General features: G+C 38.0%; 1 protein-coding gene across 5 annotated transcripts in view; it reads left to right on the forward strand.

The window, feature by feature from the left end:
- LOC131036188 (uncharacterized) overlaps window positions 1–17944 on the forward strand; it is a 72344-nt gene extending 54400 nt beyond the window's left edge. For all 5 annotated transcript variants that reach the window (XM_057968013.2, XM_057968012.2, XM_057968016.2 and 2 more), the window contains 4 exons: window positions 15180–15287; window positions 15411–15689; window positions 16636–16779; window positions 17190–17944. In XM_057968013.2, the coding sequence (XP_057823996.2) occupies window positions 15180–15287; window positions 15411–15689; window positions 16636–16779; window positions 17190–17378 (720 nt within the window). In that variant the 3' untranslated portion in view covers window positions 17379–17944. The remainder of the gene's footprint in view (window positions 1–15179; window positions 15288–15410; window positions 15690–16635; window positions 16780–17189) is intronic.
- The last annotated feature ends 3836 nt before the right edge of the window (window positions 17945–21780 follow it).

A 21780-nucleotide genomic window follows, 5' to 3' on the forward strand; every position in this document is an offset into this window, starting at 1 on the left:
TCAAGCGTTTAATTATCCTTGTCTTTGCCTGCTGTTGGTTATTTAATGGCTACTATTCTCAACATTTTTTTACAGTGGAGGCATCTTTTCATTGTCAGAAAAATAATTTACAGAAATATATAATTCCAATCAATCTAGAAAGTTATTTAGATTGTCTGTATATAAAAATTTACTTTTATTTTTGAAGGGTCTCAAACCCCTTAGGGAGCTGCTTAATGAAAGTAGATATCTTTGGCATGAATTGCGAGTTGTGAAGATGCACTGTTGAGCTGTTCCATTATCTTCTTTGGCTTCTTGAGGGTTTCCTCAAGTAAGAGTTTGAGAGGATCTATCAGTCTATGTTTATTTGCCATCTTTGATTATTTGGATTGACAAGGAAGATATTTGAAGGTTTGTGAATCTTGAGACTAAACTTCTTATCATTGAACCTCATTCAATACATTTAAACAAGAAACAAATTGCTTTGATATCGCTAATCCAAATTTGTTTTGCAATCTAGTAGACAACACATTAAGTTGAAGATACTAAATCTATTAAAATGCGAGGAAGGCTGAAGCAAAACAAAGGCAAATGAATCTGATAAACATAGGTGATAAATAATGCAATGTAAATGAAAGCTTTGTTGAAAATTAGAGTTATATAAAGGTAGAAATCTGTGCAAAGAAATGTTATACTCTGACACTACTTTGAGCCCCTATAGGCCAAGCAACTTACTATAAATAATAAAGTACATTGAGGAAAAAAACTTGAAAAAGATGGAGTATTCCATCTTGGAAATCCAAGAAATCATTAATTATGCATGGATGAGAACAAATTGGTTTGGCTGATATGGACAAACAGATTTGGCAGTTGAATTTGGATCAAAATTTTGATTTGCCATTTTTTGGTCTTTTGGAGTTGATATTGGTGGTAAAACTTTGCCTAACAAATTTCTAACCAATTCACTATTTGCAGATGTCCTAAGCTTTTTATTATGTTCTGTTTGGTGTCATTTCAAGCTATTATTGCAAATTTATGCCCCCAACATGGTAACCTAATAGTTTTGTTTATCATTTTCTTAGAGTTTTGTCCCATAATACCACTTGAGTCAACAAATGCCATGATGTAGTGTTGATGTGTTTTTTATGCACATGCGAACACAGGATAAAATACCAAGGTATCTTATCTTCTTGAACAAAGTTATTCGAATGCTGAAGATTTGCCTAAGGATCAATCGAAATAACTCCAAGGTTCTTATATGTAGGATCTCTATGTGTGGATAAGCTCTGTGGTGTGATGTGATTTTGCTGGAATCACAAGGGGACTTACGTTTGATTGCCTGAGCGTTTAATCTGCTGGAACTTGAGTCCTAACTACTCATCGGGATAATAAAGAAATAGAAAAAGGTGTAGGGTTTAGAGAGTCTAATCTAAGACCTAGAATGCAAGAAGATAGATGAACGACTAGGTGGAGTCCTACAGGGCTAGGTCTCACCGTCAAACTGAACAATTCAACACCAGCTCAGTGCGATCTTCTAGGGTAATTCTGAAGATGTTCAAATCGTCACCGTCAAACACTGATCACCATTCAAGTTAATGCATGAAAAATAGACGCATAACAATTCGAGATTAAGCTCATTTAGTGCCAGTTGACCACGCAGGGTGCCCTTACAATCAACAAGAGGCTAGTGGTTTGGACTAGGCGGATTCCACGTGAGTGCATTCAGTAACTTCCTTCATTCAATCTAATCATTTACCATCAAATTTGAAGATCCAACAAGAAACCATGCATATTGCAAGAAACAACATATTTCACCTTAACTTCAATGAAAATGGAGTTCATTTACAATTTAGGCAACAATTTCTTGCCCTCTCCTATTCTATTCTAATTGCTATTCTATTTGCTATTCTATTTTACTGACTATTCATCAACTATTATCCAACTATTTTCCAACTATTAACCTTTACAAATGAAGAGCCAGAGCTTTATATAGAGAGCTCTTTACATTTCAACGGCTCAAATTGATTTACAATCAATGGCTAGGATTACAATATGAAACCCTAATTAGGGTTTGTTACAACAAACTTCCCTTAAAATTACATTCAATGCTTGTGAACCAATAGGAAATTGGGGTAGGTGCCTCGAAGTTTGTGCCATCACTGGTGAGTCAGGTACATTGAATCTGGACATGTTGATGTGGACCTATCTGACTGGAGGAACAATGACTGGGAGGCCACCTTGTCTTGCATTTGTGGTTGGTCAGGGAACTTTGTATCTCTTGATATTCAATGAGAAGCTTAACTTTGATTAACTCTTCTGAAACTATCTGCCTCTTCAACGTACCCTTGCACTGACTTTGGTTGATCCTCCTTCGTCCTCGATGTACTCGATGAATGATGTACCTCTCCTTGACTCTTTTGTGCTTGATGAAGCCTCTTCACGATCGAGTCACTCCTCCTCTAGTAGCTCACTTCGCCTTGAAATGTTTATAAGATCTTTCTTCTGATATCCTGTGGTTTTCTTGAAAATAGTTCCAACACCTGAAGTCCTTTGATTTTAGCAACACCCTGGGTACTTTCCCATGCATCGAAATGTCCCTGATGATGATGAAACTTGAAGAGGTCGCCCTTGTTCTGGCCTGATCTCCCTCCAACTTGATTTGATTGACCTGCAAAACAAACAAAAGATGATTAAGTATACATAATATATTCATTCTAACATAGCATTTCTTACCTTAAATCATCAACAAGAAGGCATTAGGATTAATTTCGCTTTGGACCCTCTCCAAGGACATGACCTATAATAAAATTCACTCTGGACCCTCTCCAGGGACAAGACCTATAATGAGATTTTTGCTCTGAACCCTCTCCAAGGACAGGACCTATAATGAGATTTTCACTGTGGATCCTCTCCAGGGACATGACCTATAATGAGATTTTCGCTCTCGACTCTCTCCAAGGACAAGCCCTAGAATGAAATTCGCTTTGGACCCTTTGGAAGGGCAAGCCCTATAATAAAATTCGCTTTGGACCCTCTCCAGGAACATGACCTATAATGAGATTTTTGCTCTGGACCCTCTCCAAGGACATGCCCTATAATGAAATTCGCTCTGGACCCTTTGGAAGGGTCAGGAGCGAATTTCTTCCTTTAGGTTGAATTCTTGCTTCCTCTCACTTCAATTTGCATTGATTTTCACCTTTCAATCCCTCTCTCATGAAGACATCACTTATGTGACCCCCAAAAAGGCCTAAAAGAAGGATTTCACTTTGGACATTGGGCAAGGTACAAGCCTCAAGAAAAATTCGCTTTGGACCGTTTGGAAGGGTCAAGAGAAAAATTTACATTTTACTTAATCTTCCTTCATAGAACTTCACCTCTCACCCTTATCTTGTTAAGATCAAGTCACTTGCCTTCAAAAATGCCTAGGAATGGGTTGGTTCAAAGGTTTGAGCAAGGTACAAGGTATCTTGAAGAAATTTGCTCTGGACCCTTTGGAAGGGTCAGGAGCGAAAATTGACAAAGTTGCTCAATTTACCTCACATAGACTTCATTTTCAACCTTACCTTACCAAGATCAAATCATTCACCTCGAAAATTGCTTAGGAATAGGTTTCGCTCAAGGGCCCAGGCAAAACATTAGACCTCCTAGGAATTTCGCTCTGGACCCTCTGGAAGGATCAGGGGCGAAATTGGCATTTTTGGACAAACTCTTCACATTTTGTGACCACAACTCACTCAAATGCATGCCTAAGGGTGCCTCTAAGTTCAATCCACCTCAATCAACACTAGGCTTGATACAAAATTGGGAGCAAAAGGAGGTTTCAAGCAAATTCCCTTTGGACCCTTTGGAAGGGTCAAGAGTGAAATTTGTGACTTAGTCTCAATTCTATCATTTTCTTTTCTCCAAATCACTTCTCAAGGCAAGTATACACCAACCCTCTCTCAACCACACCATAGGAACAAAGATCTTGGTCTTCAAACAAGGACCAAAATAGAGTTTTAGGAAATTTCACTCTGGATCCTCTAGAAGGGTCAGGAGCGAAATTTGTCTTTTGACACCATTCATCTTCCATTCATCATCACTTTGCCTTGAACTTAACTTATTGAACCTTCTCCTATCATGATCAAGTCAATTTGCCATCAATTTAGCTTAAAACAAGGTTATTTTAGTGCATTAGGCAAAATAGAGAGTCTTTCTAGGAATTTCGCTTTGGACCCTTTGGAAGGGTCAAGAGCTTTGATAAATTTCACTTTGGACCCTTTGGAAGGGTCAGGAGCGAAATTTGTCATTTACGCTCAATTTACATCCCTTTTCACTTAGGTTTTCTTTAGACTTGACTTTTGAATCTTTTCCTTGCCATGCATGACCACCATTCAATGTCTCTAGTGAAGAATTAGGTCTTTTGGAGGATTTCACTCTGGACCCTTTGGAAGGGTTAGGAGTGAAATTTAGGGATAAGTCTTGGACATCAACCAAACATTCAAACTTCATCCTCATTCACATTGCCCTCACCTTATAACAGGCTAACAAATCACCTTAAGGGGCGTCTGGTTCAAAATGATGGTTCAAAAGGATATCTTAACAATTTCACTTAGGTACCTTTGGAAGGTACATGACCTCAAGAGGAATTTCGCTCTGGAGCCTTTGGAAGGGTCAGGAGCAAAATTTGCTTTTTAGCTCAAATTCCTAACATTTTGGTCTTCAAATTTGTTTTCATTCATTTATAAGGCTTGGATAGATCCTTCTTCATTCAATTGAAGCCTAGAAGCAAGGGTTATAGCCCAAGTTAGGACCAAGAGAGGTTCTTAAGAGAATTCGCTCTGGACCCTTTGGAAGGGTCAGGAGCGAAATTCTTCTTTAAGCTCAAATTCTCTCTCAAATTTTCAAATCTCTCTCTCACAATTACATTCCTCCAAACTTACCCTTGCTAGCCTTCGTCGTTCCTGCCCACACTTCGATTACTTGCTTCATCACATCAACTCAGACTCCACAGGAGGCCTTTGACAAAACTCTGGGCTAGCCACTTCACTACTTGACCCATACCCCTGACTCATCTGGACTCAAACTCTCAAGACTTCCTCTACAAAATATACATTCTCCGACTTTCTAAGGCAAGGTCTTGTTAAAATTTACATCAGGGTTTTAGGCAGAGAATAATGACTTCCCCAAGCTCAATCAAGACTCAACCCTAGACCCAGGCCTAACCAAGAGGAAACTTTCAACAGAGACCCTGACCTGGATCACCTACTGACCCATTTGAGCCTAAGTAGAGCATCCTATCCTAATGAGCTCAATGGCAACTCTCCAATGCAAAGCTTAATAGCCAAGAACCTAAAAGACCAAGAAAACTAAACCTAGAAAGCAAAAAAGCAGGGATCCCCATTTGCAATGGGGCGATGTGTGAATACGTCACAACATGTAGGCATGGATGATATGTCATGATCAAAGGATAGGTCAACTAGCTTCATTTGAGATTTGTAAGAAAACATAAAATTAGCTATTCTACTTTTAAATTAAACATACACCAAACAATATTAGAAAAGATAAAATATCAACATAAAGAGAGACATCAAACAATCCTCACAAAAGAAAGATGATGAGCGGGAGTAGGAGTGGTAGCGACAGCAGCAAGGGTTTCTTCTTGTTAAGTTTTGGTGATCAGATTAGAGAGACAGTAAATCAAACACAAATGCACAAAATTTACCCTAGGAAAACCTTCCTCTTGAAGGTGAAAAACCCAGCAACAAAATATGTCTCTATTATTTCAAATATGTCAAGTATGTTTACAAAGAATTGCTTCACACTTTGAAGCTATATATGATATGGATTCACCCTAGACTGCTGGATGCAATCCAAACTGCACCTTGATCGATCTGACTTCTATATCAATAATTGCCTTGAAGATGAAAGCACACTGCTAAAGAATGATGTCAATCTGCTGGAGAAGAACATGCACTGCTGAAGGATGTCAATATGCTAATGGAGGAATACGATCTGCTGAATGTTAGATGCATCTGAAAGGAGGATGACGAACTATATATATACCCACACAAGTGTGCATCCAATCAACACGATTATCCCAATAGTCGGCTTCTTATAAACCATCACGTCTCTTTATTAGAAATCGGTTATAATATAATTAATACATCTTCCAAGGTGGCGGAACATATATTAGTTATGTTTAGTTAACAAACCGATTCAATATAAATATGAAAGTCGGCAATGTATAAAAGTCGAACAAGTTAAATGTGTAAGGCCGATAGGCCAATTACACATTTGCATTTGCTATGTTGGCCTTGAAGGAGTCTGACCATAGCTATTAACATTCCCTCTTAGCTAGGGAGGAATCCTTCTCAATATTTGAGTCACATAGTGACATCCACCATGGCTACTCCCAGAGGGTGGGTCCATCATGGCTACACCCATTAATGGAAATGCAAATGAACACAAGTGCCCATCACAGAATCACTCAGCGTGATGCCATCATCTCATCATGACATTCACCATGGCTACTCCCAGAGGGTGAATAAACACAAGTGCTAAGTCATGGAGTCTCTCACATGACATCCACCATGGCTACTCCCAGAGGGTGGATCCACCATACCTACTCGCAGAGGGTGGAACAAGGGCTTACACCTCAAACTTCTCTCATAGAGAAGAATGCATTAACAAGGGCTTGCACCTCAAACTTCTCTCTCACAGAAAAGAATGCATTAACAAGGGCTTGCACCTCAAACTTCTCCATCATAGAGAAGAATGCATTATAGTACATCACAAGAAATCACTGATGCTGAGACTCCCTCTCAGCAAGGGCTTCATTCTCCACAACTCCAAGCTTGTCTCGAAAATGCACAAACTTCACTTTGGCAAGAGCCTTGGTGAGAATGTCAGCCGTCTGTTCCTCAATACAGATGTATCTCAACTGAACAACATTCCTTTGTACCATATCTCTGATGTAGTGGTACTGGATCTCAACATGCTTTGTTCTGTCATGGAACACTGGATTAACTGAGAGCTTCACACAACTTTGGTTATCACAATCATAGTTGAACTACTCGCGACTTGGCTCGACTCGCCAAGCCCCTAGAAAAAAAACTCGGGAAAACTCGGCGAAAAACTCGGCAACTTAAAAACATGCTTAAACTTAGTAAAAATGCATTTTTTTTGCAAAATTTAATGGGAAGATGCATCCAATGAGTCAATAAATGATAGCACAAAAGAAACAAGCTGATTCTAGATATATTTAAATGCGAAGTGTCTACAAAATCGCATCCTCATGAGGAATGCTGATGGCTGGAAATCTAGAAGAAAAATAGTAAATTACTAAATAGTTTTTGTAAAAACAAATGTAAATACATCATTACAAATTACAATTACAACTTCCTCTTCCAAGCTGTAGCAAAAATTTGGGGAGAGGTAGAACTAGAGGGTCTAGACTGTCTAGTCGTATAAGTCTATTGTGGGCGCGACTGTGCCTCCTCGCTCGGTATGGTTGATTGAGACTCATCCTCCATCCTGGATGATCTCTGATGTAGTGGTACTGGATCTCAACATGCTTTGTTCTGTCATGGAACACTGGATTAACTGAGAGCTTCACACAACTTTGGTTATCACAATCATAGTTGAACTACTCGCGACTTGGCTCGACTCGCCAAGCCCCTAGAAAAAAAACTCGGGAAAACTCGGCGAAAAACTCGGCAACTTAAAAACACGCTTAAACTTAGTAATAATGCATTTTTTTTGCAAAATTTAATGAGAAGATGCATCCAATGAGTCAATAAATGATAACACAAAAGAAACAAGCTGATTCTAGATATATTTAAATACGAAGTGTCTACAAAATCGCATCCTCATGAGGAATGCTGATGGCTGGAAGTCTGGAAGCAAAATAGTAAATTACTAAATAGTTTTTGTAAAAACAAATGTAAATACATCATTACAAATTACAATTACAACTTCCTCTTCCAAGCTGTAGCAAAAATTTGGGGAGAGGTAGAACTAGAGGGTCTAGACTGTCTAGTCGTATAAGTCTGTTGTGGGCACGACTGTGCCTCCTCGCTCGGTATGGTTGATTGAGACTCATCCTCCATCCTGGATGAAGCTATGTCTCCACCTGCTTCTGGCACTGGCAATGAATCCTCATCCTCATCCTCATCCTCATCCTCATCCTCCTCAATGTCATCCAGCCTGAAACCAAATCCATCCCCCTCCTCCATAGCCTGCCTCTCCAAATCAGTGATGTCAATGTCGGAAAACAATGGAGGCTGCTCTTGTGATGTCCAATCACTGTAAGGATCTATATCATCCAAGTCAATTGGACCACCTTCTAGTTCCTCTACCTTCCTTACGCGCAATCGAAGATTATATTGCACGTAGACAAGGTCATTGAGCCGTTTTTGCGCTAACTTGCTCCTCTTCTTCGTGTGGATTGCTTCAAACAAGCTCCAATTGCACTCACAATTGGATGAACTGCAAGGCTGACATAAGACTCTGAGGGCAGATTTTTTGAGATATGGGGTGTTTCCACCCCAATTTTGCCACCAAGCATTTGCAAAATAAATAAAATGGAAAAGTTAGAAAGCAAAGAGAAAAGAGAAAACATAATTTATCAATCATTTTAGTCTTTAGATCCCAAAATCCAAATGGCAAAAGAGAAAACATAATTTATCAATCATTTTAGTCTTTAGATCCCAAAATCCAAATGGCAAATGTTATACCTGGGGTTTGAGTGGTTCTTCCTCTCCTAGCCAGCTCTGAAGAGAATAGCTTACCCCTTCCTCCCTCATAATTTTGGAGCTCACTCACAATGAGGTCTCTCTCCTCAACATTAGGTACCATCCTCTCAATGCATGTACTAAGGCCCTCCATGACTTCTCCATTCGAATCTGAGTAAGAACCCCCAAACCTAAAACGAGGGTTGAGGAAGTACCCTGCTGCATGAATGGGTTGGTGGAGCTGATATATCCATCTCCTATCAACAATTTCCCAAACGGGATCAAATTTGAGCCTATCCCCCTTGTAGTAATTTTTGATAGACTCCTTGGCCCTACCCATGGCCTCATAAAGATATCCCATTGGGGTTTTATCCCCATCCACCATGCGAAGAACTCGAACCAAAGGCTCTGACACCTACAATTGAAAAATACAAATTACAAAAAGATTAAAATTTAAATAATGAAGTTACAAATTAGTAATGAGAGACTTGAATCAAGAATAACTAAATTTAAAAATTAATGTTTTGAAGTAACAACCTTCACAATCTCTGCAGCCCTTTGTGCAAATCCTACAATGATGGTCCTGATGGAAGTATAGCGAGCAACAAGAGTAAATGTTTCTTCATAGTCTATTCCTTCTTTCTAAGAGAAACCACAAGACACAAACCTAGCCTTGTATTTCTTAACGCTTCCATCAGCTGCATGCTTAATCTTGTACGACCACTTGGAAGATACAATTGACTTCCCTTCAGGTCTAGGAACAATATCCCAAACATAATTCTTAATAATGGATTGATACTCTTCATCCATTGCATCTTTCCATGCTGTTTTGAGGCTTCCTCAACATTGGAAGGTTCAGTCTCAATAAGATTACACATCAATGCAACATAGCTAGAGAATCTCTATGGTCTTTTACTTTCTTTGAATGTGCCTCTAGGAGTTGCAAACTGTTCTGCCTCTTGCATAGTGTTTCGTGCCCAAAGAGGTCTCTTGCGGCTCACAATAATATCTCTAGGCCCATCAGGAGGATCCAAAGGTTCAGTTGGATCATCCTCTGCTGCAGGTTCAGTGGACTCCCTCTGAATCTCAGGAGTATGATCAATGTCCATGTCTTGAGGAGTCTCATACTCATGATTTTCATCATCTATCTCCATGCAAGACCCCTTTGATTTTCTGAATGCAACATCTTCCTCAAATGTGACATCTCTGCTCACTTCTATTTGCTTTTGACCAAGAATGTAAATTCGGTAGGCTTTGGAGGTTTCATTGTAGCCCACAAATATACCTTTCTTGCCAGAAGGTTCCAACATGGTCCTCTTGTCCTTGGGAATATGGACATACACAGGACAACCAAAGATTCTCAAGTGGCTTACATCAGGCTTAATCCCTGAAAAGGCTTCTTCTGGAGTCATATTATGCAATATCTGGTGAGGACATCTGTTCTGAACATGCACTGCTGTTCTAGAAGCTTCTGCCCACAGAAAAGTTTGAAGGTCTTGGTCATGAATCATGGCTTTTGCAGCTTCAACAATGGATCTATTCTTTCTTTTTGCAACCCAATTTTGTTGAGGGTTGTAAGGAACACAAAACTCCCTCTTGATCCCTACCTCAATACAGAAATCACGAAAGCTACCCGAGGTGTACTCACCTCCATTATCAGACCTTAAAACTTTAATTCTCTTTCTAGATAAATTTTCTACTAGAGCCTTAAACTCTTTAAATCTACCTAGGACTTCATCAGACTCATTAGACCTTAGGGAATAAATCCAAGTCTTTCTAGAGTAGTCATCTATGAAAGTTACATAATACGAAAATCCACTTAGGGATGGAATTGACATTGGACCACATAAATATGAATGTACAAGATCTAGAATTTCTTTAGACGTACTTTCACTGCTATGAAATGGACTGTTAATATTTTTACCCATAGCACAACCTTTACAAGTACCATCATGTACATGATTAATTTTAGGAATACCTTTAACCATTTTCTCCAATGATGGAAGAACCCTGAAATGTAGATGCCCAAGTCTTCTATGCCATAGTTTGTTGGAACTGGAAGAATCATGTAGAAGAGCTTGAACATGATGAGTGGAGAGCTTATACAAACTCTCATGACGATTCCCAATCACATGAGCAGTCTTGATGCTAGAGTTCTTTGGCCATGCAAGAACTCTCCCTTCTGAAAATGCAATTTGATAACCCTTATCCTCCAAGGCTGAAATAGACACAAGATTTCTCTTCATTCCCGACACAAATAAAACATCACTTAGGTGAAGAGAGACTCCAGATTCTAGGTTGAGTGATTTAGCACCAAAATCTCTTACTAAATAGCGTGCATCATCTCCAATGATCACTTGGAGATTAGATTCCTTCTCCACCAAATCTGAAAGATGCTCCCGATAGCCGGTGATGTGTCTAGAAGCTCCACTATCAATTAGCTAGGTATCACTATCCGTAGGAACATTGCTTGATAATGCGGATATGAAGAGGAATCCATTGGAGTTATCTTCAACTTCCTTTTGAGTTGAGACTTCATTAATGTTCGCTCCTTGATGCGTAGGCCTTGTCAAACAATCCCTTGCATAGTGACCAAACTTGTCACAGCTAAAGCACTGAATGTGAGAGAGATCTTTCTTCTTCTTCTTTGAATCAGGTGCGAAATCTGATTTCTGATCTCTATTCCTTTTGAAGTTGCCCTTCTTTCAATTCCTTCCTTTCTTGGTAGTTCGGGTGGCAAGAACATGAGTGTCTTCATTTTGAGAACTTTTGACAATTCCCCTAGCTGCCAATCTCGATTCTTCTTGAATGCCATCCGCACAAAGACGATCGAATTTAGGCAATTTGGACCTCCCGCTTATACTTTGAATAAATGTCTCCCATGAATGAGGAAGGCCATTTAATGCCAACATAAAAAGGTCTTTATCAATCACTTGGTCTCCAATAGTGCTTAGTTGATCCCTTAGTTCTGAAATCTTCATGAAGAATGACATAACAAATTCTCCTTTCGCCATTTTTACTTGATGAAGTTGTTGCCTCAACACAAGAGCCATACTTGTGTTGTAAATCTCATATAGACCTTCCAAGGTCTAGAACATGTCTCTCGCAATTGTCATCTTGGAGATGAGAGGCACTAAGCGATCCCTCACGGAGTTGATTAATATCTTCTTTTCTTTTATGGCATTCTTCTTGAATTGAAGCTTCTCCTCTTGATCTTTTGGCCCGGTTAAATCCTTTTCCTCCACAAACTGAAGAAGATCATTTTCTTCAAGTGCAATAAGCACTCTAAACTTCCATGAGGTGAAGTTTGATGTGCCTTCAAGCCTATCCTCGACTTTAAGACCGTTCACCATTTTTGAGGCTTTGAAGTTTCTTCTTGAAAGTGAGAGAGGAGAGAAAACTTCACAGTTGTAGAGAAATCTGATCACGATCTTTCTTTACCGTGGCTCTGATACCATGTTAAGTTTTGGTGATCAGATTAGATAGACAGTAAATCAAACACAAATGCACAGAATTTACCTTGGGAAAACCTTCCTCTTGAAGGTGAAAAACCCAGCAACAAAATATGTCTCTATTATTTCAAATATGGCAAGTATCTTTACAAAGAATTGCTTCACACTTTGAAGCTGTATAATGATATGGATTCACCCTAGATTGCTGGATGCAATCCGAACTGCTGATGAAGTTCTACCTTGATCGATCTGACTTCTATATCAATAATTGCCTTGAAGATGAAAGCACACTGCTAAAGAATGATGTCAATCTGCTGGAGAAGAACACGCACTGCTGAAGGATGTCAATGTGCTAATGGAGGAATACGATCTGCTGAATGTTCGATGCATCTGAAAGGAGGATGACGAACTATATATATACCCACACAAGTGTGCATCCAATCAACACGATTATCCCAATAGTCGGCTTCTTATAATCCATCACATCTCTTTATTAGAAATCGGTTATAATATAATTAATACATCTTCCAAGGTGGTGGAAGATATATTAGTTATGTTTAGTTAACAAACCGATTCAATATAAATATGAAAGTTGGCAATGTATAAAAGTCGAACAAGTTAAATGTGTAAGGCGGATAGGCCAATTACACACATTTGCATTTGCTATGTCGGCCCTGAAGGAGTCTGACCATAGCTATTAACATTAATACTTGTTTGGTGAGCAGGATGGTGAAGGAGATGTAGATGAGGAAGATCAGGATTGGTTGGACTTTCGGGGTGCTGAGTTTGATGAAGAACTATTGTTGGATATATTGCTTGAATCTAGGCTTTTGGGCACCTCCGAAAAATCTCTAGTGCTTGATAACCCTTCCCCCTCCTCATGTTTTAGTCTCTGGAGGGGCTTCCTTGCCATGGAGTTGGCCTTTACGCCATTGTCTCCTCCAAGGATTGCGATGGTTGGACCCTGTTCTGGTTTAGTCAGAGACTTCATGTGGTTGAGTCCTCCACTATTGTTTAAGGGCCAGCAAGATTGTGGCTCTAGTGTTTCCGTTGATTCTCCTCTGCTGGTTGATTCTCCTCTTTTGGTTGTTGGTGGTCCTTTTGTGGTTCCTCAGGTCTGCGATGTAGACTAGCAAGTGTATGGGGCTAGGCATGGCATTGGTGCTCCCCATATTGAAGTCCAAGATCTCACTCAAATGTTTAGTCAGAACGCTCTGCATGAGGGGTATGAGGGAAAGGGTTTTGATGCTGTGGGGGTGCCTTTTTTTGATTTGTCTCCTAGTTCCTCGTTCTATCTTCTATTATCTCTTGGTGGCGCTTTCATGTTGTCGAAGTTTCCTTCCCTTGAACCTGCGACTAGGAGTTTGTCTATGCTCGTTGCACTTGTTCCTCCTCGGGGTGATGCTGCTCTTGGAGATGTTGGTGTTCCCTAAGTTTCTATTCGTGTTACTAGTCAGAATGAGGAGAGTTTTGACTTCTCTCTTTGTTCCAATGATGGACTGGCTGGATATTCTGAAGTTGTTCCTGTCTTGACCTTTGGTGTGCTTGGGTCTCCTTATCCTAGGTCTTCTTTGGAGAACAATAATGTTGGGTTCAATACCTTTGCTAAGATGCCTCATGCTTCTTTTTCTATCTCTCTAAGTATTCTTGATATGTGGGTTGACATAGCTAGTGTCAGTTTGCAATCTACACTCATTGGGAGTTTTTTGGGTATAGACCGAACATTGATATTATTCGCAATTGGGCAATTGATTGTTAGATAGCTCCAGATCTTCATATTGTGGCCTTGATGAATGAGTATTTTCTGTCATCCTTTTGTTCCATTGAGGATTGCAAAAAGGTCCCTGGTTTCTTGGTAAGGCCTTCATTTACAAAGTTGGTCCATTGATTTTGACTCTACCAAGGTTGTCATGCTTTCTATTTGGGTTCATCTCCCAGAGCTCCCTTTGGAATTCTAGGAAGAAATTATTATTCAATTTCTTGGAGATTTTGGCCGATAGACTACCATTGACAATGTCACTAAATCTAGAACCAACTTTCTTTTTGCTAGATTTTGTGTCATGGCTGAGTCTGGTTTGGAGTTGCCCAAAAGTGTGAAGCTGTGCTCCAAGCTTGGAATTTGGGAGCAAGAACTTCATTATGAGACTTCTCGTCTGTACTACTTCCACAATGTTGGGCTTTTCATTGTGGTCTGCCAAGATGGTCATGATATGGTGCATTACAACGAGGTCATACCTGATGTAGGGTGTCCTCAGCTTCATTTTAATAGGATGGTGTTGGATACTGCGGTGCTTTACGACAATGGCAAGGACCCTGATTCCTCATTTAAGGAATAGATTGTTTTTGACAGCCCTTCTTTGAAGAATTACACAGATGATGACATTCACTCCTTGTGCAAGATTAAATGAAACTAGAAGATGTGCTTGGAAATCCTTCATGTTTTATCCTACTCCCATCCTGCCCCTCATTTGAGGCTTCTGCTGAAGTTTGGTTTCAAACCACCTTGATCGTTTTGATTTTGTTACCAGTTTTGGGTTCTTTCCAAAACTAGCTTCCGGTTCCATGATCCAGTCAAAACCATCAGCTGGTCTTTTCTTTCCCCTTGGCTTTGTTTGTTTTTGTCTCTCTTCCTGTCTCTTTTCCTGGGAAACTTGCTTTGTTCACTGTTTTTTCTAGTCTCACTTCTGGTGAGATTCGTCTTGCTTGCCTCTATGGCTGTTTTATAATGGGTCTATGCCCTTTTCCCATGTTTACCTTAATCAAAACATAAAGAGAGACATGAGTTATGGCTAAATATTTAGATATATTATGTTACATTTTCAAGAAATTTGAGAAGACTAATAACGTCATGCTAGGTAGAATCATGTTATGAAGATCATGGATAGGACCATTTTTCAAAGTTTTTCAGTTTTTTTTTTTTTTTTTGTATAATCATCCTCAGTTTTTGCAAAGCAGTAATGCTTTCTTATTGCTTTTTACCCTTCTTATTATTTGTTGACAAGTCTCACTGGGTATGTCATTCTTCCTTTATCAGGAGCACTTGTTCATTGTATGTGAACTTCTAAAGGCAAACTTGTATGAATTTTACAAGTTCAACAGGGAGTCTGGAGGAGAGGCATATTTCACCATGCCAAGATTACAGGTTGGTTTATTACATCAAATATTGCATTTCTTCATGTTCTTTTTTTTTCAAATTTATTTTCCTTCCACTCAATGTTGATATGATCTTCTCTTTAACTTGTCATCACTTTTTGATAAATTGCAGTCAATTGCTATCCAGTGTTTGGAGGCTTTGCAGTTCCTACATAATCTTGGTCTTATTCATTGTGACCTGAAGCCTGAGAACATTCTTATGAAAAGCTACAGTAGGTGTGAGGTGAAGGTTATAGATCTTGGTAGCAGCTGTTTTGACACAGATTATCTCTCCTCAAATGTGCAGTCCCGATCCTATCGGGCACCTGAGGTTATCCTTGGGCTTCCATATGATAATAGGATAGACATATGGTCTCTTGGATGCATCCTTCCTGAACTTTTCTTGGGCAATGTAAGATAATATTTATTTAGCATGCTTTGATGGATGTTTTTTCTGAGTAAAAGTTTTGGAAAATGTTAGTCTTCATATCATGGCTATAATATCAGAAAAAGGAAGCGTCTCAGGTTGTGAATTAGTTATACTTATTTTCTTTTCTATATGTAAGCTTTTGAAAATGTTGAGTCTGTTGTTTGGTATGACTCAAACTTGAGGACTAAGGTCTCAGACACCCTAGTGAAATTCTGTGTTATTTGTGTTCATTCTTGTTAGTATAGGGTTATGCTAGAATTCCTTGAATATAACCTTGAGGTCAGCCTCCTCTTGTAGTTATTTTGTATTACTAATCTTATTATGAAATGAATTTCCAATGATTACAATTTGAGGTATAGATATTTCTTTTACTATTATTTACAGAAATTATTCTTTTTAATCTACCTGATTTTCATTTACATATCATTGGAAACAAGGGGGTGCAATACCACTTTCTTCATAACTACTTAAGGTTTTTTAATCAAAAAATGTAGTTTCTTTGCTATTTTTGAAAATGAATTTGGCTGAAATTTACAGCTGAGAGTTCACTTTGCATTCATCTTAAGAAGCAATATGAGAATCGATCTGCTGACATATATATAGAAGACATAAGTTGGTTGGGAAACACAGGAGCCTATTTTAGGGATCAAGAAGCCATATTGTAGGACCTTTTATAGTATGTTGTCCTTGTTTTTCAATAAACTAGAATTTTGAAAATGTACAAAAAGAGTGATGAATCCTTTGACATGTTATTTATATCCTTGTTTGATGTTTGAAAATTTTTGAAGGGACATTTCAAAAGAATCTTCTTCTTAATTTACAACCATATCATATCAAGGGCATTTAACAATCAACATTTCAATCCAAAATGTAATCATTTGGAATCTAGACTGATTTATTTGTTGTGCACAAATTGTCTGCTTTATAGGTTCTCTTTCAAAGCGACTCCTTAGCAACCTTGTTAGCTAGCATGATTGCAGTAGTTGGGCCAATTGATGAAGAGATGCTTGTCATGGGGGGTGAGACACACAAGTACTTTACCAAAAGCTACACGCTTTATGAACGAAATCAGGTATGTTGCTTCTTAAAACAGATTATTACATTTTAGAAGATCTGAGAAATATAGAAGGTCAAAACTATGACGTGGCACGATAAATGTCCTTTAGATAAAAAGTGAAAACTACTATATATCATAGAACCACGCTTGTATTGAGACTATAAAGTATAAACACTCTAATTTGAAATTTGACCAATATTTAGCAGTTGGCCTGTCCAAGTTACCTTTGTTTAGTTGAATGAATATTAAGATGAGTTTATCTTCTTTTATGTTTCCTGATTTATTCCTGATCTACCAGCATCAGCTGCTGGTTGGATGTATAGTGGCATTTGTTGCTTGAGAAAAGATTGGTTCTCCTTCACACTGCTATACTTGAATGTTGAATCTTTAGTGGAACTGATACTTTTAATCTTGCATACTTTCAGGATACAAATGGAATTGAGTTTTTGACACCAAAGAGGACCTCATTGCAGAACATACTTCACATGGCAGATCAAGGATTTATTGATTTTGTTACATATCTTCTTGAAATCAATCCTAAGAAACGGCCCACAGCAAGTGCAGCATTACAACATCCCTGGCTTTCATATACTTACGATCCTATCTCATCATGATGTTTAAAATTTTTTTGTCTGAGGCCATTCTCAAATATTCTATACCTTAAATTTCTACCTGAACTTCAGGAAAAGTGTCTATATTCTTCCATACTCTGTCCAATAAACCCCCTTAAAATCAAGAGAATGTATGAAATAATTTTTCTATTATCAATTTGCTTGTAATTCTAAATCTATTGACTCGATAAACACTGAAATGCCAAGCAATACCCAATACCTGTATAGTTGTGAGATTGGATTCAGTATCTACGTTTTATTTAAATCATGAATTCATGATGCTTTGAGTTTAACAGTTAGTGATTACAGCCTTTAGCAACAAGCGAACTGGGATCGTAAGATTCTTTGGTCTCTTTAATTTGCTTTCACTTCCATTGGGAAACTAAGGAGAAGTACATGTTCTCAGAATAATTATTTGTCTCAATATTATGTATTTCATATTTTTCCAGAACATAGAGTCTCAAAATTGTATTTGAATTCTTGACAACACATTTCTGAGGTGTATGTAATTGACATTTGAGAATACAGCTGATTCTGATGGCTGACAATAATAAAATAATTCTTTTTTATCTAGGCTTTTAATCAAGTAAAGTTCAATCGCTATGAAGAATTTTGTGAAGCTGTTTTGCATTGTGAATTTATGCATGAAAGCAATATTAATTGTATTCCATGATTCAAGAGCTTTGTTAGATAAAAAAGATTGTTTGTTGAAATGGATGAATTTAGATAAAATTTGTTCAAGCACAGTTTTGGCTCTTGTGAATTTTTTATGTATGCTTCTCTCAGCTATCTTCCCTTTTCAAATTTCATTAACAGAAAAAGTCAATTGAAATGCTCAAGAATAGATGTTTTATGCTATACTAAGGGCTACCAACCTTTAGATTAAATGTATCTTATTGATGTCACCGGGCTTATAACTTCATCTAGACTATAAAATATCATTTTTTATTGCATTTTCTTTTACATCCTCATTAATTTTCACTGTACTTTCCACTTTTTGGGTTGGAGATGAGAAAAAAGTTTGCTAAATATTTTAGGGCTTGTGACCACCATTATTGCCTTGATAAGGTAGGGGTTGGTAATCTAATCTATGGACCCCCAAATCCTCAAGGCTTAATAATCTACCAAGTGTCAAAGGTGTCAAATCCAAAAAGATTACCACAAATATATATTATGGTTGGACAACTTAGGACCAATTGTTAAGGCGAGTAAGAACTCCACTTACAGCTCTACAAGACCAAGGAGGGTTTCCCTAAGGTGCTAAACTAATTGATGATGTTGTGATCAAACATTTGCTTGCTACAAACTATACCCCTTTCACAAAGTATTTAAATATTGCTGTTACATATACCTATATGCCGGTGTGGACATGCAAGGCTACACAAAGTGTAGCGAAGAATGTTTATCCTATAGTGTGTAAGATACTAGTGACAATCCCTATTATTGTAATGCAAATATATATTATGGTTGGACAACTTAGGACCAATTGTTAAGGCGAGTAAGAACTCCACTTACAGCTCTACAAGACCAAGGAGGGTTTCCCTAAGGTGCTAAACTAATTGATGATGTTGTGATCAAACATTTGCTTGCTACAAACTATACCCCTTTCACAAAGTATTTAAATATTGCTGTTACATATACCTATATGCCGGTGTGGACATGCAAGGCTACACAAAGTGTAGCGAAGAATGTTTATCCTATAGTGTGTAAGATACTAGTGACAATCCCTATTATTGTAATGCACTCGTACATGGAAGCATGACTAACTAAAATCACAATTTCAAAAAGTGATTATCAATTGTTTTGTTTAATTGTGTTGGGTGATGGGAACATGGAGCCAGGAGTAGACTGGTATCTTTTGCAATTGGGTGTAGAATTATTGAGTTATACAAAAGATGGAATAACATAAACCAAGGTGATATCTTAATCAATCTTAATCAAGACATCACAAAAAACTATGCCCTTCAAAATGCATTGACAAGCTAGGCTTTACATATACATCTAGAAAAACAATAAATGGTTGGAGAATATAAAGCGACTCTGCTTAATAATTACTGAACATGCCTATACATTTCCTTTATCGTGTTGAAAAGATCCTTACAAAGGCTTTGCAAGGATTTTACAATCATCTAGTTGACTAGCTGAACAACACATACAGAAATATATACCATGCATAAAGAGACATTCAACTCAGGTTGATTGTCTTAATCATTTAACCTATAAAGTTTATATAAATGTTTATTACAAATTTAGGATGAACTCAGATTATTACCAAAATACCTTTACCTAGAATTGAAGGTTAAAACCTTAGGCTTTCCCATGAATATCTCTATTCTGTTGGTTCTGTAACTATTCTTTTATTCTCTCCAAATGACTTCCCCCTCCCCATCAAAATGAAACTAAATCTGCATGTATCCTTCTACAAGTTGACATCAAATTTTAAACGTGCAAACTTGCACGAGGGCCTTGGAAATTTGTGATATTTTTGTAATAGCAGGCAGTGACCATGTCTTCTTACGAGAGTTTTATTATATTTTAAACCTAAATCCATCATGAACCATCCGTTTGCATTTCCAAAGAGTATGAGAGGCATCAATTGTTTAAAAGACGTCATTTTTGTTATTAATGGTGTGCACATTTGCATGCATGGACAAGGAAAATGCCAAAAAAAATCACAAAAACGTGATCTAGGAATGATGCTCAAATCTCGAGGCTCTACAAAAAAAATTGAAGTAGCTATGTGTTGTATTTATCCTTTGGATCCATGTCAAAACTGACCTAGAATGATTTATGGTTGCCATCAGATTGAATTGGTCGTTGTAGGGCATTGCAGGAGCATTAATGGTGTTTCAAAGTGGTAAGTGGAAGAAAAAATGTCTTCATGAATGGTCATATTGCTATCGGTAGAGTATTAGGCCATTGCTTACCTTCATGCCCATTGGACCCAAGAAAGGAACATAAAATCCCCCGATGCCCTAACATGAACTCTTTTGTCGTACGTCGAGCCACCAAACTTCCTTATTTTTGCATGGCTCTGAAACTCTAAAAGGGTAATGCTGTCAGCATGGACAAGATTGCTTAGGATGGATGACGTCAACATATAGGGGATGATGTCCACAGAAGAAAGGTGGAGTTTCAGATTTTCAAGGATGGATGGAATGGTACGAAGGGATGGGAAAGGCTAAAAGTCCAAAAGACTATAGAATTTTTTTTGGAATGGTACGAAGGGATGGGAAAGGCTAAAAGTCCAAAAGACTCTAGAATTTTTTTTGGAATGGACCAAGGGAGATGTCAAATGATCAGATTTTTGGGGGAAGTATGACTAGGATGACAAATTCGACGAGGATGAAAGGATGAAAAAGTTTGAAAAGATGAGGATCAAAGTTGATGGGGAAAACTACTGACGGATGAATGGATGATAAAGTCCAAAATTCTGACAAATGAAGGACTTAGGCTTTTGAAGAATTTTGGACTTCAGGAATTGAGGATGCAAAGGAACAATATCGGTGCAAGGGAAACTCTGAAAGTCCAAAGTGTCGATAAACACAACTCTTAGGCAAAATAAACTTTAAGACTTCAAAGATCAGAAAGATGAATGGCTGGTATGAGAGAAAGGGTAACCTTGATATTCGGACATGTAGATAAATAAAGGACTCAAGCAATTCATAAGGCCATTGGGCAAGGTTTCACGAGTGACAAGAAAGGCATGCAAGGATGGATACCTCCAAAACTCTGAAAATTTGACAAAACAATACTTAGCTAACTTTTAAGGTTTGAAGTGCCGAGTTGGGATTGATAAGGAAGGTATATAGGCATAAATATCCTCAACCAAATTTTGATTTTCAACTTGTTTAATTAAGTGACAATAGAAGGCACAACATGGGACAAAGGAGCACACAAACATAAATAACCAACATCAACTATCTCAAATAGTTTATAAATCTAGGCCCACAAAAGTGAAATGAAGACCTTTACAGTAGAATAGGGCAAAATGAGACACAATAAAATGAGCTGCCAATATTGGCTCTAGTTGGGGACGTGTGTCTCTTGCAAGCACAACGGGAATCTAGATCTCCGAGAAGACTAAAATTTCACCACAATAAAAGAAAACACCATCTTGGCCATATGGATCAAAACTAATATGAAAGATGTAACATTGTATTTGACAACCAAAATTTTGAGCACCATTGCTTCTGGAAAGTACTGCTTCAAGTGTTGACCATGAACTAGTAGCTCCATGAGGTCTATATCAAGACTCTTGAGGTAAAATGTTCTTTGAGTGCATCATTTAGCAACTTGATAAGGCCAAGCCATAGGGAATCAACTTTCATGTTTGTCCTTGTCTCTAATATGAAATTCCATAAAAGGACAAGATCTCCAACTTGGAAATCCCTTATGACAACAC

Source organism: Cryptomeria japonica, chromosome 4 (assembly GCF_030272615.1).
Source record: "Cryptomeria japonica chromosome 4, Sugi_1.0, whole genome shotgun sequence".
In the NCBI taxonomy this organism is placed as follows: Eukaryota; Viridiplantae; Streptophyta; class Pinopsida; order Cupressales; family Cupressaceae; genus Cryptomeria; species Cryptomeria japonica.